At 39.3% G+C, this 16,578-nt stretch overlaps 1 protein-coding gene across 5 annotated transcripts in view; it reads left to right on the top strand.

Annotated features, from left to right (window-relative positions):
- The window catches only part of RMND5A (required for meiotic nuclear division 5 homolog A), a 78,921-nt gene that overhangs the window by 37,489 nt on the left and 24,854 nt on the right, over positions 1-16,578 (top strand). For all 5 annotated transcript variants that reach the window (XR_014137407.1, XM_081795240.1, XM_060655806.2 and 2 more), the window contains 3 exons: positions 1,084-1,184; positions 13,165-13,331; positions 14,243-14,408. Coding sequence is in view for 4 of the 5 variants with exons in the window: in XM_081795240.1 (XP_081651366.1) it covers positions 1,084-1,184; positions 13,165-13,331; positions 14,243-14,408 (434 nt within the window). In the remaining variant the exon portion in view is untranslated. The remainder of the gene's footprint in view (positions 1-1,083; positions 1,185-13,164; positions 13,332-14,242; positions 14,409-16,578) is intronic.

The following is a 16,578-nucleotide window of genomic DNA, read 5'->3' as shown; positions in this document are numbered from 1 at the left end:
CTTAGTTGTAATAATGGCAGCTGCCATGTATTTAGAGCCACAGGTCAAGCCCTGCCTTTATTCCTTACTGCAATCCTGTGAGGCAGAAATTGCTTCCATTCTACAGATAAGGAACCCAAGGTCTGGAGAAGTAGCTTGCCCAAGGCCATATGGGTTCTTCGTGAAGAAACTAGGATTCAGTCCCAAATTCATGTGTCTTCAAACTCCCTTTTAGTCCACCATATGTTATTGTATTTTCTGTTTAGAAAAGTGAAGGACTATAAAAATTAAATAGTTTAATGTCAATGTGTAAGCTAGACCTCTAATCTAAGCCTTTTCTTTTTTTTTTAAGATTTTATTGTTAAGTAATCTCTACACCCAGCGTGGGGCTTGAACTTACGCCAGGATCAAGAGTTGCATGCTCTACTAACTTAGCCAGCCAGGCACCCTTCTATTTTAAATAATTCGGAAAGCCAATAATTCAAGTCTTTCTCTGTACCTTTATGGGAATTTTGTGTGTGTCCATGTAAATTTCCTAAAGTGAGTTGTGTCTTTTAGCGTTAAGCTTATTTATAAGTAACAAAGACCCAAAATACCACTGGCTTAAAAATAATGGATTATATTTCTCTTGCACAGAAATAGGAAGTAGTAAGCCATCCACAGCATGTATAGTAGCTATGCTCCATGAGGCTTTTGGGGACCTAGCCTCCGTGTAGCTCTGCTGTTACTAAGGTGTCCCCTGTCCTTATGGTCCAGGATAGCAACCAGAACTCTAGGTACACCTTTTGGTATTCCAAGAAAGGGCAAAGAGTACATGTTTGTATTTCACCGGCCAGAACTTCCATCTCGCAAAGTCATACTCCATACAGTTAAGGAGTAAAGCTTTATTCCATACAGTTATGTACTCGGCTAAAATCTGGGGGCTCTGCTACTTTGGGAAAGAAGAAGGAATGTTAGTAGGACTCAGTCATCAGTCTGTACCATAGAAACACACGTTAAAAACTATTTTTTAATGGCTTGCATCATATTTTATAATTTAGAATATGCTTTTAATATATTTCTTTGTCTGATTACTGCTAACAAAAGTTCTTTCTGTTTTTTCAGGAATCTGGTCTTTCTGTAGACCCAAGTCAGAAAGAACCGTTTGTGGAGTTAAATAGAATTTTAGAAGCATTAAAAGTCAGAGTTCTGAGACCTGCTCTGGAGTGAGTTCCTATGTTTGTTTTCTTTTGAATACTTGGGGAGAACTCTCTGTAAGGAAACTTAATTAGAAAACACATTAGAGATTTTGACATATATCTGTACCCCTCTATATATCTCACCTGGGGTAGACTTCAGAGAAAGTGAGGAAGAATTATTTTCTTTCTTTTAGCAAAGTGAGAATGGGGGATGGACAAATATGAGAAAATGGTTAGAGCCTTCTTATCAGTTGATCTGAATTCCCAGAAGAGAAAAAGGGTTTCCTATATCCAGGCTATTCTACTACTTTAGACTAGCATTGTAACTGAAGTACTATTGTTCAAGTGGTCTCACTTTGATATTTGAACCTCCATAATGTGCGGGGTTCTGTGCTAGCATTCTAAAAAAAACAACTTAATTGGCTATTGGAACTAAGTGATATGCAGGAAGACTGCAGATATTGTTATGAAGGAGTTCTGTGCTCATTACTACATTATAAAATTAATGATTCACTGTGAACTTGTCATTGATATGAATTATCTTAAATTACTGAGTAAGCTATAAGTAATACCCTAGAGCAGGATCAAGAAAGGTTTTTTGTCAAAGGCAAGACAGTAAATATTTTAAGTTTTGCAAGCCACATAAGGTCTCTGTCACATATTCTTCTTTGCTTTATTTTACCACCCTTTAAAAATGTAAAAAAACAAAACAAAAAAACCCACAAAACCATCTTGGCCATCTGGTATATAAAATGGGCAGCAAGCCATATTTGAACCTTAGCCATAATTTGCTGACCCCTGTCCTAGAATTTTTTAATGTGAGGATTACCAGGTGGTTTAGAAAAAAAAACAAAAACTCATAAAATAAAAGGAAGAAACTGGATGATAGAAACAGTGATACTGTTATGGGGTTCTAGGCATAGAATTCTGGTATTTTAAAATTGGAAGTATTTGAGATTATTGTTTTCAGAAAAAGGTGGGAAGATTCTTGATTTTTTTTTTTTTTTTTTTTGTAAAATTCCACTAACCTATTTAATTCTGCATATTTAGTTTTCTGTTTCTGATCATTTATGAGTTCTTAAAAGATTTGCAGTGTTTTGAAACCAGCTCAGATGAACATGTAGAGATAGATTCCTGTGTACATTTATAAATGATAAATTCCTGTATACATTATAAATATGAGGCAGGTAGGTCCTGTGTCTTTAAAGATAGACATCAAATTGTACCACTGTGTATGGCATACATTACCTTTACAGTTTTTTTGGGTTTTGTTTTTTAGCAGATATTAGATTTTGACACACCTGGGAGATTAAATTCTGTCAAGTACCAGTCATAACTCTTAAATAGCCACTCTCCCATCTACTTTCATGTTTTACCTATATGATTAAACATCTATAGAGAAGAGTGAGGGAGCCTAAATATAGAAATGTATGGGTTTTCCAGTTGTTACATAATGATTTGGAAATAATATTTGGGTTATTCAACTGATAGTCATTTATCCGTTAATTTCTCAGGATTTTTTTCATCAAATTTTTGTTGAGTGCTTACCATGTGCCACAGACTGTGCTGAGTATTTAGACCACCTCAGCTCTCAAAGTACTCAAGGCGTTTCCCTTTTGGAGTGAAGAAAATTGATAACACCCTTTTAACTTTATGCTTTTTCTGTAAGATCTAAGATTCTTACTGATAACTATATCATATGTATCAATTATTTCTATCAATGTTTTCTGTTAACTGGTAGCCTCAAGCAGTGCCTCTCAGGCAAAGGCAGGGTTCATTCTATCCCCTTGGTTGTAATAGTGGAAATTACTACACAGTAAAAATTTTGTTACTTCACTTTTATGGGAAGGTTGCCATAGTAAATATTATCAGTATAGGGGGATGTGGCGGCAATTATAGTTAACTTTTCTTGAGTGCTTATATACCGAGCATTGTTCTAAGCATTTTACGTGTATTAACTTATAAATTCTCATCATAACCCTATGAAATAAATACTCATTTTATAGAGGACGAATCGAGGCCTGGCAGGTGCTTTGTGGAAGAAAAGGATATGGAATCAAAAGGTCACATGAGAAGCACTTCACATGATGTCCCGTGAATAATACTCTTCTCTAAGAGACTTATTACTTTAGCACATTACAGGGGTCATCAGCAGTCCTAAAGAAACATTTAACGTCGCCAAACTCCATGTTCCCCATGCATATCTGACCACAGAATCTTTGTTCTTGTCCCCAACCCCCCCCCCCCAAAACGCTAAAACCCACAAAATTGGAGACCTACAGAACAGAAGCTTTGAAAATGATAGTTTAATAGAAATGTCTGTTACAACAACTCTGACTTTTCCAATTCTTGCCTGTTACTGGTGGCTACAAAGCCATTATTTCCTCAGCATCTTTAATATCCAAAGTACAGAGAATTCACTTTATTCAGCTCATAGCAAAAGTTGACGAATATGGGACATCAGTTTGAAGAATTCTGGTTCAGGTACAAGACAGAGTATCTTTCAGTCATTATGGCACTTTCTATTTGTCCACGCTGGGAGAGGCAGCAGCATGGAACCATTCACGAGGGGCTGCAGCACTTCCTCCAGGCAGTCTAGACATTTGGGGAGGCAGAAGCCAACCAAACAGATTAGTATGGATAGAGGCCATGAAAGGAACTTTGGAGAGCATTAGCTATCAGTTGCAAATGATAAGAGACAATGGAAAGAAGGAAGAAAAGAATGTTGATATGGCAGAAGTGGCAGAACAACAGCTAATTATATACACAGAGCTGGTTAGGACACTGCCTACTCTTTTGTTCCTGCCCCCTTATATTTCTGACTTTGTATATGGATTTTTCTTCTCCTCCAGATTGCCTTATCTATTTTTTAAGTTCTTCTTGGCACCTGGCATGGTGCTTTACTTCATAAGCGTATGGGATACTTCAGTAAATGATGGAATAGTTAGAAGGAGAACTTTGAGCAAACGTGAGACCTCTTCCTTCATGGGGGAGATAGAGGTCAAGCCAAAAGTAACTCGTGTCAACAAGAGAGTAATAGGAACTTAACACAAAGGGATGGAGAAATATTAGAGAGACAGAAACTGTTGTTATAGGTATGAGCCAGTTACTGACATTTTAAGTGCTGTCTTCAGGGGAAGCCTGTCTTCAGGTTGCCTTCCTTAAAGGTGTTTCAAAGAGTAATACCACCTTCTTGGATTTGCCACAGTCTGTGGTCTGGCTTACAACCTTGCAGACTTGGAAACCTGGTTTTTCAACACGGAGGAGTAGGCCCAGGGGCCCCCAGCACTTGTTTAGAAGAATTTGCAGTTTAAAAGAGTTTGCAAAGCCTCAGTAGAACACTGTGAGGGAACAGACAATAACTGAATGGTTATGAGAAGGAGACAGAGAGAGAGAAGTTAAAAGATTTTTTCACAGAAGAGAGAAAAATATTCTGTTAGTTTAGACCACAGAAGAATTTTAGATTGGACAGGCCATGAACAGTATGAGGCAGCCTGTTGAAAAATGAAAGGACTCCATCTCTAAGCCTAGTGATTAGGTGGGGCTAGAAATAAAAACCACAGAGGGATTAGGATGAGCTTAACCATTGTAGTTTCTTTGTGGTATGAACAGTGGATCTAAGGAGAAGAAAGTGTTTGCCAGACTTAGAGAAATTGTAGTATCTGTGAATAAAACACCATTTATAAGCGGAGAAAGTTTTTAGAAAATGAAAATGAAGGCAGCAAGCTGAAGTACCTGATCACAGAGCCTTGACTACCACTGGCAATGAGGGTGACAATGATTAGGCAGTTTCTGGTATTTGTTTTCTTGTTTTTAGTTTTGGCTTCCTGTAGGTGGGCAGTCTTGCTGACTCAGACATTTTTTAATAGCCACATAGAACCACAGAAGAAAGGAGGCTCTGATAGATATACCATTGGAGAAAAGGAATTCAAGTTGGATTTTTTTTTTTTCCCAGAGCTTGAGTTTTTTGTTTTTATTTTTGTTCTTTTTGGGTTTTTTTTTGTTGTTGTTGTTCAGGATGGTTCTTAATTCTGAAAAGGCAGAAAAGGTGAGTTAAGGGATACATTTTTAACTCACTGTGCCCATGCACTAAGTCTGATGGAGATGGAGCTGTTCTATTAAAAAGAAACAAATTGAGGTGCGCCTAGGTGGCTCAGTGGGCTGAGTGTCTGACTTCGGCTCAGGTCATGATTTCATGGTTTGTGGGTTTATTTATTAGCAGTAAATAAAAAGCATGTCATACTTAAGAACTTTATTAAAAAAAAATCGCTAATTGGTAGAACTGTGTCGTCCAGCATGGTGGCCACTTGCCTCACATTGCTTTTGGGACTCTTACCAGGCACTGCATTATGGAGAGGCTCAAATTAAAAGTGTGCGTGTTGTTTGCTTTGTTTTGTTTTGTTTTGTTTTGTTTTGTTTTGTTTGAAGTAAATTAAATGCGTAACACTATAGTTTGTATTTAAAAAAAAATTTTGTTTTTAACGTTTATTTATTATTGCGAGACAGAGACAGAACGTGAGCATGGGAAGGGCAGAGAAGGGGGAGACACAGAATCCAAAGCAGGGTCCAGGCTCTGAGCTGTCAGCACAGAACCCGACCCAGAGCTCGAACTCACAAACCAGGAGATAATGACCTGAGCTGAAGTCGGATGCTTAACCGAGCCACCCAGGCACCCCTGTATTGTTTTTTAAAATAGCATGTAAGAAGGACAAAGATTCACACCAGTCTGAGATGAGTAAAATGTTAGTAGTTCCAGTGATGAACTCAGTCCATATCTGAGAAACTGCCATTTGCAAATATTTCAGAAAAGAAATGTTAAGCTATTCTTTTTGGTGTCTAAAGCAAAGTTATAGGATTCTTAACCTTTTTTGGCTGAACTTTGATTTTTGTCATTTTTGCCATTCTCTGAATTTTTTAAGCACTTGATTTGGTCACCAATAACATTGAGCCAAGTCCACGTCTGTGGAGTAAATAAACGTCATTCATTTCACTGAACTTAAGCTTGTACACTCCCCCCCACCCAAGAATATAGCCCTAGAGGAGAACAGAAAAAGAATATATTTGTAAGCCTTTTAAAAATTTTCTGAAAGGTTGTAGTGGAGTGTCTGTGGGAATTGGCAAGAGATATTTTTCATTATTACCAGAAATAGACACCAACCCAGATTGGCAAAATTATAAGAGGAGTGAAGTAAATAGATGAGGCTGTCAGTTAGGTTCCTGGGGGACAGCAGCTAACTGTGAAGGTGGGATCTTGTTTTAATTATTTTTGGAATAACATGGAAATTCTAAATATGGAGCTAACAATGTGCCAAGTCTTTTCAGAGGCCTGACAGTTAGGATAATTAATGCTTAATGCTTTGTGGGATAATTGTGTGGAGTGGGTTGCTTCTAACTTAGTCACCTAAGTCAGTAGTATTGTTTTGGGGTCTTTTTATGGAAGAGGCACAAAAGGTCTCTTTATTAGGGAATGGAGTGGCAGTGAACAGAGATAATTGTGATATCAGTGACCTTACTGGGTGCCTTTTAGCCCTTTTTGGGGGGTTGTCTACAGTGTCTTTTTTTTTTTAATTTTTTTAAATGTTTATTTTTGGGGGGCGGGGGAGGGCAGAACAGGAGACACAGAATCCAAAGTAGGCTCCAGGCTCTGAGCTGTCAGCACAGAGCCTGACGTGGGGGTCAAACCCACAAGCCGTGAGATCATGACCTGAGCCAAAGTCAGACGCTTAACCGACTGAGCCACCACCCAGGTGCCCCAACAGTGTCTCTTTAAATGAGGAATAGTTCTAAAGCTCATGGTGCTCTCAATAACCCACATAGGAGATTTGGGATCAGAATTTTTTTTTAACAAATCACAGTGAAGTTATAATTGAATGTTTAGTTGGCTTTTTGGTTGTGTAAGTTGTTTTCTTTTAAAAATTAAAAATCAAAAGTTTTCTGCTGGAAATGCCATTATCTAGAAAATAGCATTCTATTTCTTAACATCTCAACTATTTTTTTGTATGTGTCTTGTATTGCTTTATAGGCAGTGGTTAAGTTTTGGGGGCCAATTATATTTCGTGCTTTTGTAGTTTCCTGTGCTTTGGATTTGGTTATTACCAGGTTATTTAAGGCTCTGACGGTCTTCTACCTCTTATTCCTGCTCAGAGAAGCAAATACCCAAGTGAATATTCAATGTGAACTTCTAGCTACAAAAACTTGAATGTTTTGAAGAGGGTTAACTGACACACGGATATCATCATATTCCGACACAGTTGAGACTGTAAAAACCAAAGCAGCACTGAGTATTACATGGAAGCGCCCAAATAATTCTTGTCTTTTAAGTATAATTTTCTTATTAAAAATCATGACTTTGAAGAACCATTAGAGTTCATCCGTTCAGTAAATACAAATTAAGTTGCTTATTATTGAATATCTATTTGTGCCCATCTCTGTGCTCAGCGCTTTAACTAGCCCCCTTGTTTGATGCCCACAACCCTTTGAGGTACCCCCATTTTACAGTAAGGAAACAGATGTTAGAGAATTGAGTAACATTTGCCCAAATTCACACTGCAGAGCTAAGGTTAAAGTCCACGCGTAGTTGACTCTACTAACCTGTATTCTTTATCAGTATACCCCGTTCAGAGTAGGCAGGGTGTGCCAAGATGAGCAAGACAGAGTCCCTGCCTTATAAAAGACCAGAAACTATCCTACAAATGTGAGATGAGCCATGTGAGAGGTTCAGATACAAGGGACATCAAGAGTTCTGTGGCTGCAGAGATTATTTAGGAAAGTTGTAGAAAATGTGGCAATTGAGCCTGGCCCTTGAGTTTTTCTGCTCTATTCTCAGCTACTCACTTTGTGTTTGATTGTTCGTTTGCAAAAAATTAACCAGCACCTCCACTGGGAGGTAGGATCATGGCTTCTCACTGCACAAAGCAAACAGGTCTTCCATCTAGACCAGCTTTCATTCACTTGGACACATCACTCTTGATGGTAATGAAGTTTGCTAGATCAGGTTATCTGAATGTGTTAGGTTCAGATGTCAGGTTCTTGGCCTGAACCTGTGTCTCCATTCTAGTCTCATTATTTTCCTCCTTTAATTTGTCACACCACATGACAAACACCTCTAATTTCTCCTATTGGCCAACCACTTCTTGCTCCTGCCGACACCTACCCCTGTGCTGCTTAAGAAAAGTGGAGGGGCAGGGATCTTGGTGAGAAAAAGAAAACTAACCTAATTTTCTTTCTTTAAGAGTTGTGCCGTAGTGAGGGCGCCTGGCTGGCTCAGTCGGTGGAGCATGCGGCTCTTGATCTCAGGGTCGTGAGTTCAAGCCCCACATTGGGCAGGAAGCCTACTTTAAAAAGAGTTGTGCCATAGACACGTGGACTTGCTTATTAGTTCTTCAAACATTGCATCTTTCTCCTTTGTGCCACTCTGGGCCTTCTTGGCTTTTATAAAGTTGGGGTGCCTGGGTGGCTCAGTTGGTTAACCTTCTGACTGCAGCTCAGGTCATGACTTGCCGTTGTGAGTTCGAGCCCTGCATCAGGCTCTGTGCTGACCGCTCAGAGCCTGGATCCTGCTTCGAGTTTTGTGTAAACTGTAAGTAATTGCATAAGCTACAAACCTTACTCCCAAAACACCACATAAATAACAAATCACCACATAAATAACAGATGTGCATCTTGATCACAGCCAACCACATCACTTCTTCCAAGTCTGTCAGTGACTGGTCACCGCACATTCGTTACCCCTCAGCAAGCGTGTAGTTGTCTTGCCTCCTCATCCCCCAGAGATAAACACGTGCAACATATTACAGAAATGGATTTTTGAAAGAGGAGCTTGGTCAACAAAGATGAATTGCTAGAAGTGAAATTGCACGTGATTAGAAAGAGTTGAGGGGCGCCTGGGTGTCTCAGTCGGTTAAGAGTTCAACTTCGGTTCAAGTCATGATCTCACACTTCGTGAGTTTGAGCCCCACATCAGGCTCTGTGCTGATGGTTCAGATCCTGGAGCCTGCTTCGGATTCTGTGTCTCCCTCTCTCTCTCCCCACTGCCCCCTGCCCCCCACTCACACACACACTCTCTCTCTCTCTCTCTCAAAAGTAAATAAACATTAAAAAACAAAAAAAAAGTTGAAAATGCCATCGACAGAGCGGAGCCAGGATGAGATGCAGGCCTGAACAAAGTCATGATAGAAGCTGTACTGAAAAAGCACTATGAATGTGAAAAATCAAGGTAGAGCCACTTTGACCTTCTGTAATTTAAATTGCACTAGGAACAGAAAGCTGCTTATGGTTTAAAAGGAATGTTTACTTCTACTTTGGATTGCAATTTTTTTTTTTTAAAGGTTAGTTTGGCCATGTGGCAGTTGGCCGTATTGAAAGAAAACAGTAATTATAAGGAGATTGAAGAAGAACTTTACTGCCAAAGATGGTTTCATCAATTCAGAAGTCATCATGAACTGGCTAACGTTTAGCTCTCTGGGGAGGCTGCTAGTGTAGATAAAAATGCTGCTGTGAAATTTGTACCCAGATTCCAGAGATTAGTTAAGGCAGATGTTCTGATTGTCAAGGAAGGCAATCATTAAGAACTTCAAGCACAAAAGATACAGGATCATGAAGTGATCATGAAGGAGATAAGGGATAGATGAATTCATTTATATGAGACACCACAAGAGTGTGACTTTATTTTTATTTTTTTTTTTAATTTTTTTTTTCAACGTTTTTTATTTATTTTTGGGACAGAGAGAGACAGAGCATGAACGGGGGAGGGGCAGGGAGAGAGGGAGACACAGAATTGGAAACAGGCTCCAGGCTCCGAGCCATCAGCCCAGAGCCCGACACGGGGCTCGAACTCACGGACCGTGAGATCGTGACCTGGCTGAAGTCGGACGCTTAACCTACTGCGCCACCCAGGCGCCCCAAGAGTGTGACTTTAAAAACCCATGTTTACCTGGCCAGTCAACTGTGGCCAAGGAATTGGGGTCAGGACAATACAAATGTGGGTGCCTGGAGGTATGAGGGAGAGGTGCTATAAGGCAAGGTTTTCACCTTAATGCTTACTTATATATGTTTACACGTTTGAGGGCAGAGATCCTTAGTGTAGAAAATGACATTTTGCCAGGAAGGGAGAAGCTTAGAAATGGTTAATCTAATGCTTTGCTTTGTGAGATTTAGGCTTAATATAATATTTAAAAGTTAAGTGAAGATAATACATTGTTTCAAGACAGAAGGTCAAGAAATGTAATTTAAGAAATACATGACAACTTGTATTCTGTGAATTTGGAGTTTGCATTTCCCCCACATTTCTCCAGCTCCTTTTTGTAATGAAATAGCTATTTACTTCTCCTGAAAATTTCTTGGTGGGCCTGGGGGTTAGGAACTAGCAATGTTAGCTTTTTTCTGATTATTTTGTAGCCTTGTTTATAGCTAAATTTGAAAGTGAGTAAAAATAAGTGATAAATTAGGAACTACATTGTCCAGTATTTAAATACCTCTCCAAGTTAAATGGGTTACATATATATATATAGTTTGCAGAGCTTAAAATCATAACTCATGGCTTGGATTACTTTTAGGAAGTGTAATTTGCAATTACTGTTAGCTTTTTTGATTAAAAAAAGAAGTTAAGAATTTCGTTTACTTTTGCATTTGCTTAAAAAGTTACTGCCTTCTTAATTGAAAGTAATTTTGTAAAACGTAGGACAGCATAGACTGTGTTAATCACTGTCCTCTGGACCACCGTTATGTCCTCCCATTATTTCTGGCCTCCTGGTGCTGCTCTGAGAGCTGATGCCCTGGTCTGGGTTGTTGTAGCCCATGCACCATAACAGTTGGTGAACAATGCATGCAGTCCAGCTTCCCTGGAGTCATTACCATTAAAGATTCTTGTAACTGGGAGTTATTTTTTCCTAGACAGGACAATTTTCCCCACCTTTAATATTATATCCTGAAAATCTGCCTGTGAAAATGAAATAGATTTTTTCCTTTGTGAATTGCCTACATAAGGACTTTGCCCTCTCTGTTGACTTTCATTGTTTATTAAAATTTGTAGTTACTCTCTATTAGTTCCCTTCTTGGACTCTGTAGACTCTTACACATGTACCTCATATCAGAAACAGAAAACAAGTAGCTTGCTGCCTCTCCTTCCTTGTTAGTAGGAAAACACACTCATGATTTTATGAGTGAGGGGTGTAGGATAAACTTTTGGTAAGCAACATGATTTAAATGTACTGCTTGGCCAAGTGTCTATAGATAGATGGATAAAGAAGATGTGGTGTATACACATAATGAGATATTACTCAGCCGTGAAAAAGAATGAAATCTTGCCATTAGCAACCATGTGGACGGAGCTGCAAAGCCAAATAGACAAATACCATGCGATTTCACTCATGTGGAATTTAAGAAAACAGACAAGCAAAGGAAAAAAGAGAAGCAAACCCAGAAACAGACTTTTAACTATAGAGGACAAACTGATGGTTTCCAGAGGGGAGGTGGGTAGGGGGATATGTGAAATAGGTGGGGGGGTTAAGGAGGGTAGTTGTTATGTTGATCACTGGGTCATGTATGGAAGTGTGGAATCATTAGATTGTACACCTGAAACTGATACAACACTGTATATTAACTATACTGGAATAAAAATAAAAATAAATGTACTCCTTGGAACTGGAAATCACGAAGGTCCCTGACAAGCTAGATATTGCCAGACGCTCAATACTTTTGGTACTGGCGGTTGGCATTGGGCATTCATGAAAGATTGCTGCCAAAAGTACGTTGCTGGTGTCAGCAGGATTTATCTCAGACTTGGTGTTGCGACCAGGCAAGGTTTCAAAGCTTACTTAAATTTAAGTAAATATTGCCAAAGTCTAAGTGATGAATATAGTTTTAAAATATTTTTAGCAATAACCTTGATTTTGAAGTCACAGAAGCTTCATGTTTGGACTCTAAGATGTGGATGCATCAACAGGTTGATTAGAATACCCATGTGCATGTGGAACCCTTAGGGTAGGATCCTGTAACAGTAGAGTTCTGTGAAGTCTAATCCCATTCAACTGATCATTATGAGGAACCTGAAACATTTTACTTTTGTAGTTTGCAGAGCTGCTCCGGGTTTATAAATCATACCCAGTTCACGTTCCATTGGTCCTTGGTGAAATGGGTTAGAATATTTGTCCAACTGAAAGTCAGATGAAAAATATGATATGGCTTCTACATCTTAATCTGTTTAAAGAGATAAAGTAATGCTTCCTTACCATTTGATTGCAAAATTGATTTTAACAGCTGGTTGGTACACTTTTCTGCCTAGTGCCACCTGGAGTGGTAGACCCAGCTCAACATTGGTTATCCCAACTGTGTGTACTGGAGAGTCCTGAGTCCCTGTACTTTGGATCTTTCAGAATTGGATATTCTTTCCTTCATTAGCAGTATGTTTGTACAAATCATTATGGCGCAGTGTGATATAAATGTGATATATATGTAGTTTTATCTGCCGGATTAGACTGAAAACACCTTGAGGCACAAATAACCTTGTTTGCTGTTTTTAATCTCAGAGGGTGCAGCACAAAATCTTGTGCCCCCAAAAAGTCTAAAAATAGATGGTTCCCATTCAGAATCTTATGATTCATTTATAAATATGCCATGCCAGTTTAACAGGAAAAGAGTAGTGGATACGGGCAATTGAGTAGTGAATCTCATGGCTGACACCTGCTTCAAAGTGGGTCTTGTACAAGTTCCAAATATATCCTGTGACTCATCAGAGTCCATCTTGTCTTGGTATAAAACCTTACTAAATATTTAATTGTCATCTGACTTAACTATTTTTATCTTACTTTCACTAGCTGAAGTGTCTCTTTGGGTGTAGTTATGTTTATTTTCTTTACAGAAGTCTCTGGGCCAAGGGATTGATGTTACCACTGATTTCCACAAGATGGCAGACCAGACCGTTTTTTGTGTGTTGTTAGGTTTCAAAGAATTTTTGACACTCTTTGCCGGCTCTTAATTACTGTTAAAATCTTTTCTGCTTTTCCTTTAGATGGGCAGTATCAAACCGAGAAATGCTCATAGCCCAAAACAGTTCCTTGGAATTTAAACTACACAGACTGTATTTCATTAGCTTGTTAATGGGCGGAACTACGAATCAGCGAGAAGCATTACAATATGCTAAAAATTTTCAGCCATTTGCCCTAAATCATCAAAAAGGTGAGTCTAGAGTCAAATGTTTTTAATTGGAACAGACCTATAGCCACCACTGGGATTTAGGTTTATCTTAAGGAGATCTAATACCAATTTGCTAAGGAACTAAAATAATTGTAGATGCTAATCGCTTAGATTATTATTAGATCGCTGATTGGACCTAGAACAAAAGTAAAACATTGAAGCCTCTTGGATTCAAAGTCAGAAAGAGACATTGCATTTTGGGGATTCTGTATGTAAGAGATAGGAGAAAGAGCAGGCAGGCATGCCACCACAAAGTGTCCAAGGTGGCAGCAGTGACACCGAATGTCAGTGTGGGAGTCCTGGCCAGTTCTACAGCCAGAAATGTTTGGTGGCCCCGTTTACGACGTTATCATTACTCATCTAGATAATGGTAGTTACACTATGCTGTGTATAAGAGTAAAGTAACTTGAAGTTCGTATTCAGTGTTTTCCTTTTCTTCCCCTTTCTCTCAATGCTGTTTCTTTGATTTACAGTGAAGGGATAAACCAAGCTTAAGGACCAGAATTTTATTTTTTTAAATTTTTTTATTTTTTAAATTTTTTTTAACGTTTATTATTTTTGAGACAGAGAGAGACAGAGCATGAGTGGGGGAGGGGCAGAGAGAGAGGGAGACACAGAATCCGAAGCAGGCTCCAGGCTCTGAGCCATCAGCCCAGAGCCCGACGTGGGGCTCGAACTCACGGACTGCGAGATCGTGACCTGAGCCGAAGTCGGACGTTTAACCGACTGAGCCACCCAGGCGCCCCAAGGACCAGAATTTTAAAAGACATTGTTAATAACTTAGGCTATGTCAGTTGGGGGAATTTTTGCCTTTCTCAGCTTCCCACCCCCACATCAGCCCCTATTTCAGGAGTGCTCATTCATACCTCCAAATTGTCACCGGTTTTGTTTAGACATTCAGGTTTTGATGGGAAGCCTTGTGTACCTGAGACAAGGGATTGAGAACTCACCATACGTTCACCTACTTGATGCAAACCAGTGGGCTGACATCTGTGACATCTTTACTCGGGACGCCTGTGCCCTCCTGGGGCTCTCGGTGGAGTCCCCTCTCAGCGTCAGGTATGGAAATGGGTCCTGCTATTGAAATATGCACTGCTTGCTTTAGTTTTTCTTAATTTCCTGTCTAGCTTTTGAAGAGAATGTTTGTCTTTCTGAAGAAGAGTACGGTTGGTATTTCAGGAGATCATCACAATTGGTGATGAAACAGTCTTAGAGCAGTGTCATCTGTGAACCTCTGGGGGTCCCCCAGAGCCTTTTTCACTGTGCCGATATTTCCACAGATGGTGCAGCAACAGTGGTGTATTAAACTGCTTGAGCCTTAGCTCACAGATCAGCAGAGCGGTCCCAGACTCCTAAAGGACTTGGCATATTCCCCACACATCATATTTCACCACACACTTGCAGTTTAAGACACACTAGTTTTACTTAAGACTGTTCTTAAAAAAAAAAAAGATTGCTCTTGACAAAACATTTAAAATTATTAGTTTTATTACATCTTCACCTTTGAGTACACACCTTTTTAATATTCTGTGTGACAAAGTGGGAAGTTCTCATAAAGCACTTCAACTTCAAGCCAAAGTATCCTCTTGTCTCAGAAAACACCTGTGTATGTTGCTTGATTGTTATGAGCCAATACACTAGTTGTTGTTGTTTTTTAATTTTTTTAACTGTTTATTTTTGAGAGAGAGAGAGAGAGTGAGTGTGTGTGTGTGTGTGTGTGTGTGTGTGTGTGCGCGTGTGTGCAAGTGGGGGAGGGTCAGAGAGAGGGAGACACAGAATCTGAAGCAGGCTCCAGGCTCTGAGCTGTCAGCACAGAGCCTGATGCGGGGCTTGAACTCACGGGACCATGAGATCATGAGCTGAGCCAAAGTCGGGACGCTCAACCAACTGAGCCATCCAAGTGCCCCCACTAGTTGTTTTTTTCATGAAATAGTTCTTACTTGAAAAAAATCACTACAGCTGGGGCTCCTGGGTGGCCCAGTTGGTTAAGTGTCTGACTTTGGCTCAGTTCCTAATCTCACAGCTCGTGGATTCAAGCCCTGCATCGGGCTCTGTGCTGATGGTTCAGAGCCTGGAACCTGCTTAGGATTCTGTGTCTCCCTCTCTCTCTGCCCCTCCCCTGCTTGTGCTCTGTCTCTCTCACTCTCAAAAATAAGTAAACATTAAAAAAAAAAATTAGAATCACTACAGTTAATTACACTTAGGTTTTTGGCAGATGTTTTTTCACATGTATGAAGTGAGCCTGTCATGTCAAGGAAAGCAACTGACTATATCTTTTTGTATCTTTTAAATTCATGAGTTTAAGCTAAGATAGCAATTTTGGAAAACTTGTATCTGCCACTGTGGGCATGCAGCTTCCCAATACTGTTCTTTCTCCCTGCCTCCTTCTTTTCCTTCCTTCCCTTATTTATCTGAGAGAGAGCATGCAAGCGAGTGCACAGGTGAGTGAGGGGCAGAGAGAGAGAATCCCATGCAGGCTTTGTGCTGACAGTGCTCCTGCAGTGGGGCTTGAGCTCACCCAGTGTAGATTTGGAACTCATGAACCGTGAGATCATGACCTGAGTTGAGCCAAAGTCAGATGCTTAACTGACTGTACTGCCCAGGGGTCCCTTCCCAATACTTTTCTGATGAGATTGGTGATATTAATGAATTTTATTTTTTTGAGATTGTGTAATGAAATGTGTTAACACTTAGAAGATCTTAATTCACTGTGATCTTATAAAATCGTGCATGAGTAAAAGATTCATTCACAGTGTGAGACAGACAATTGGATTTTAATGTAGCAGGAAACAAAAAAATTCAGTGGCAAGGATTCACTCCACTCTGCAACTAACCTTTAAGAATCTACTACTTGTTGAGTTTTGGTGTGGCATTAAAGGAATATTACAATTATCTGAAAAGGCAGTTAAATTACTGCCTATCTGTTTAAAGCCAGATTTTTTTCCCCATTTATTTAAATCAAAAGAACACATTGCAACAAGTTGAATGCAGCACAAGATATAAGAATCTGTCTTCTATAAAGCTAGGCATAAAGAGATTTGTAAAAATGTAAAACAGTGCCAGTCTTCTCACAATTTTTGGATTGGAAAATATGGATTTTTTGTTTTGTTTTGTTTTTTGGTAAGAATGTTATTTATAACGTGATGTATTTATTATTTTAAACAAATTGATATTTTTTAAATGTGTCAGTTTTAATTTCTAGTACAATAATATAACCCACAGAAACAAA

Source organism: Panthera onca, chromosome A3, assembly GCF_046562875.1.
Source record: "Panthera onca isolate mPanOnc1 chromosome A3, mPanOnc1 haplotype 2, whole genome shotgun sequence".
Lineage (NCBI taxonomy): Eukaryota > Metazoa > Chordata > Mammalia > Carnivora > Felidae > Panthera > Panthera onca.
The sequence above is the reverse complement of the archived record's forward strand: the minus strand, read 5'-3'. Positions and strand labels throughout refer to the sequence as shown.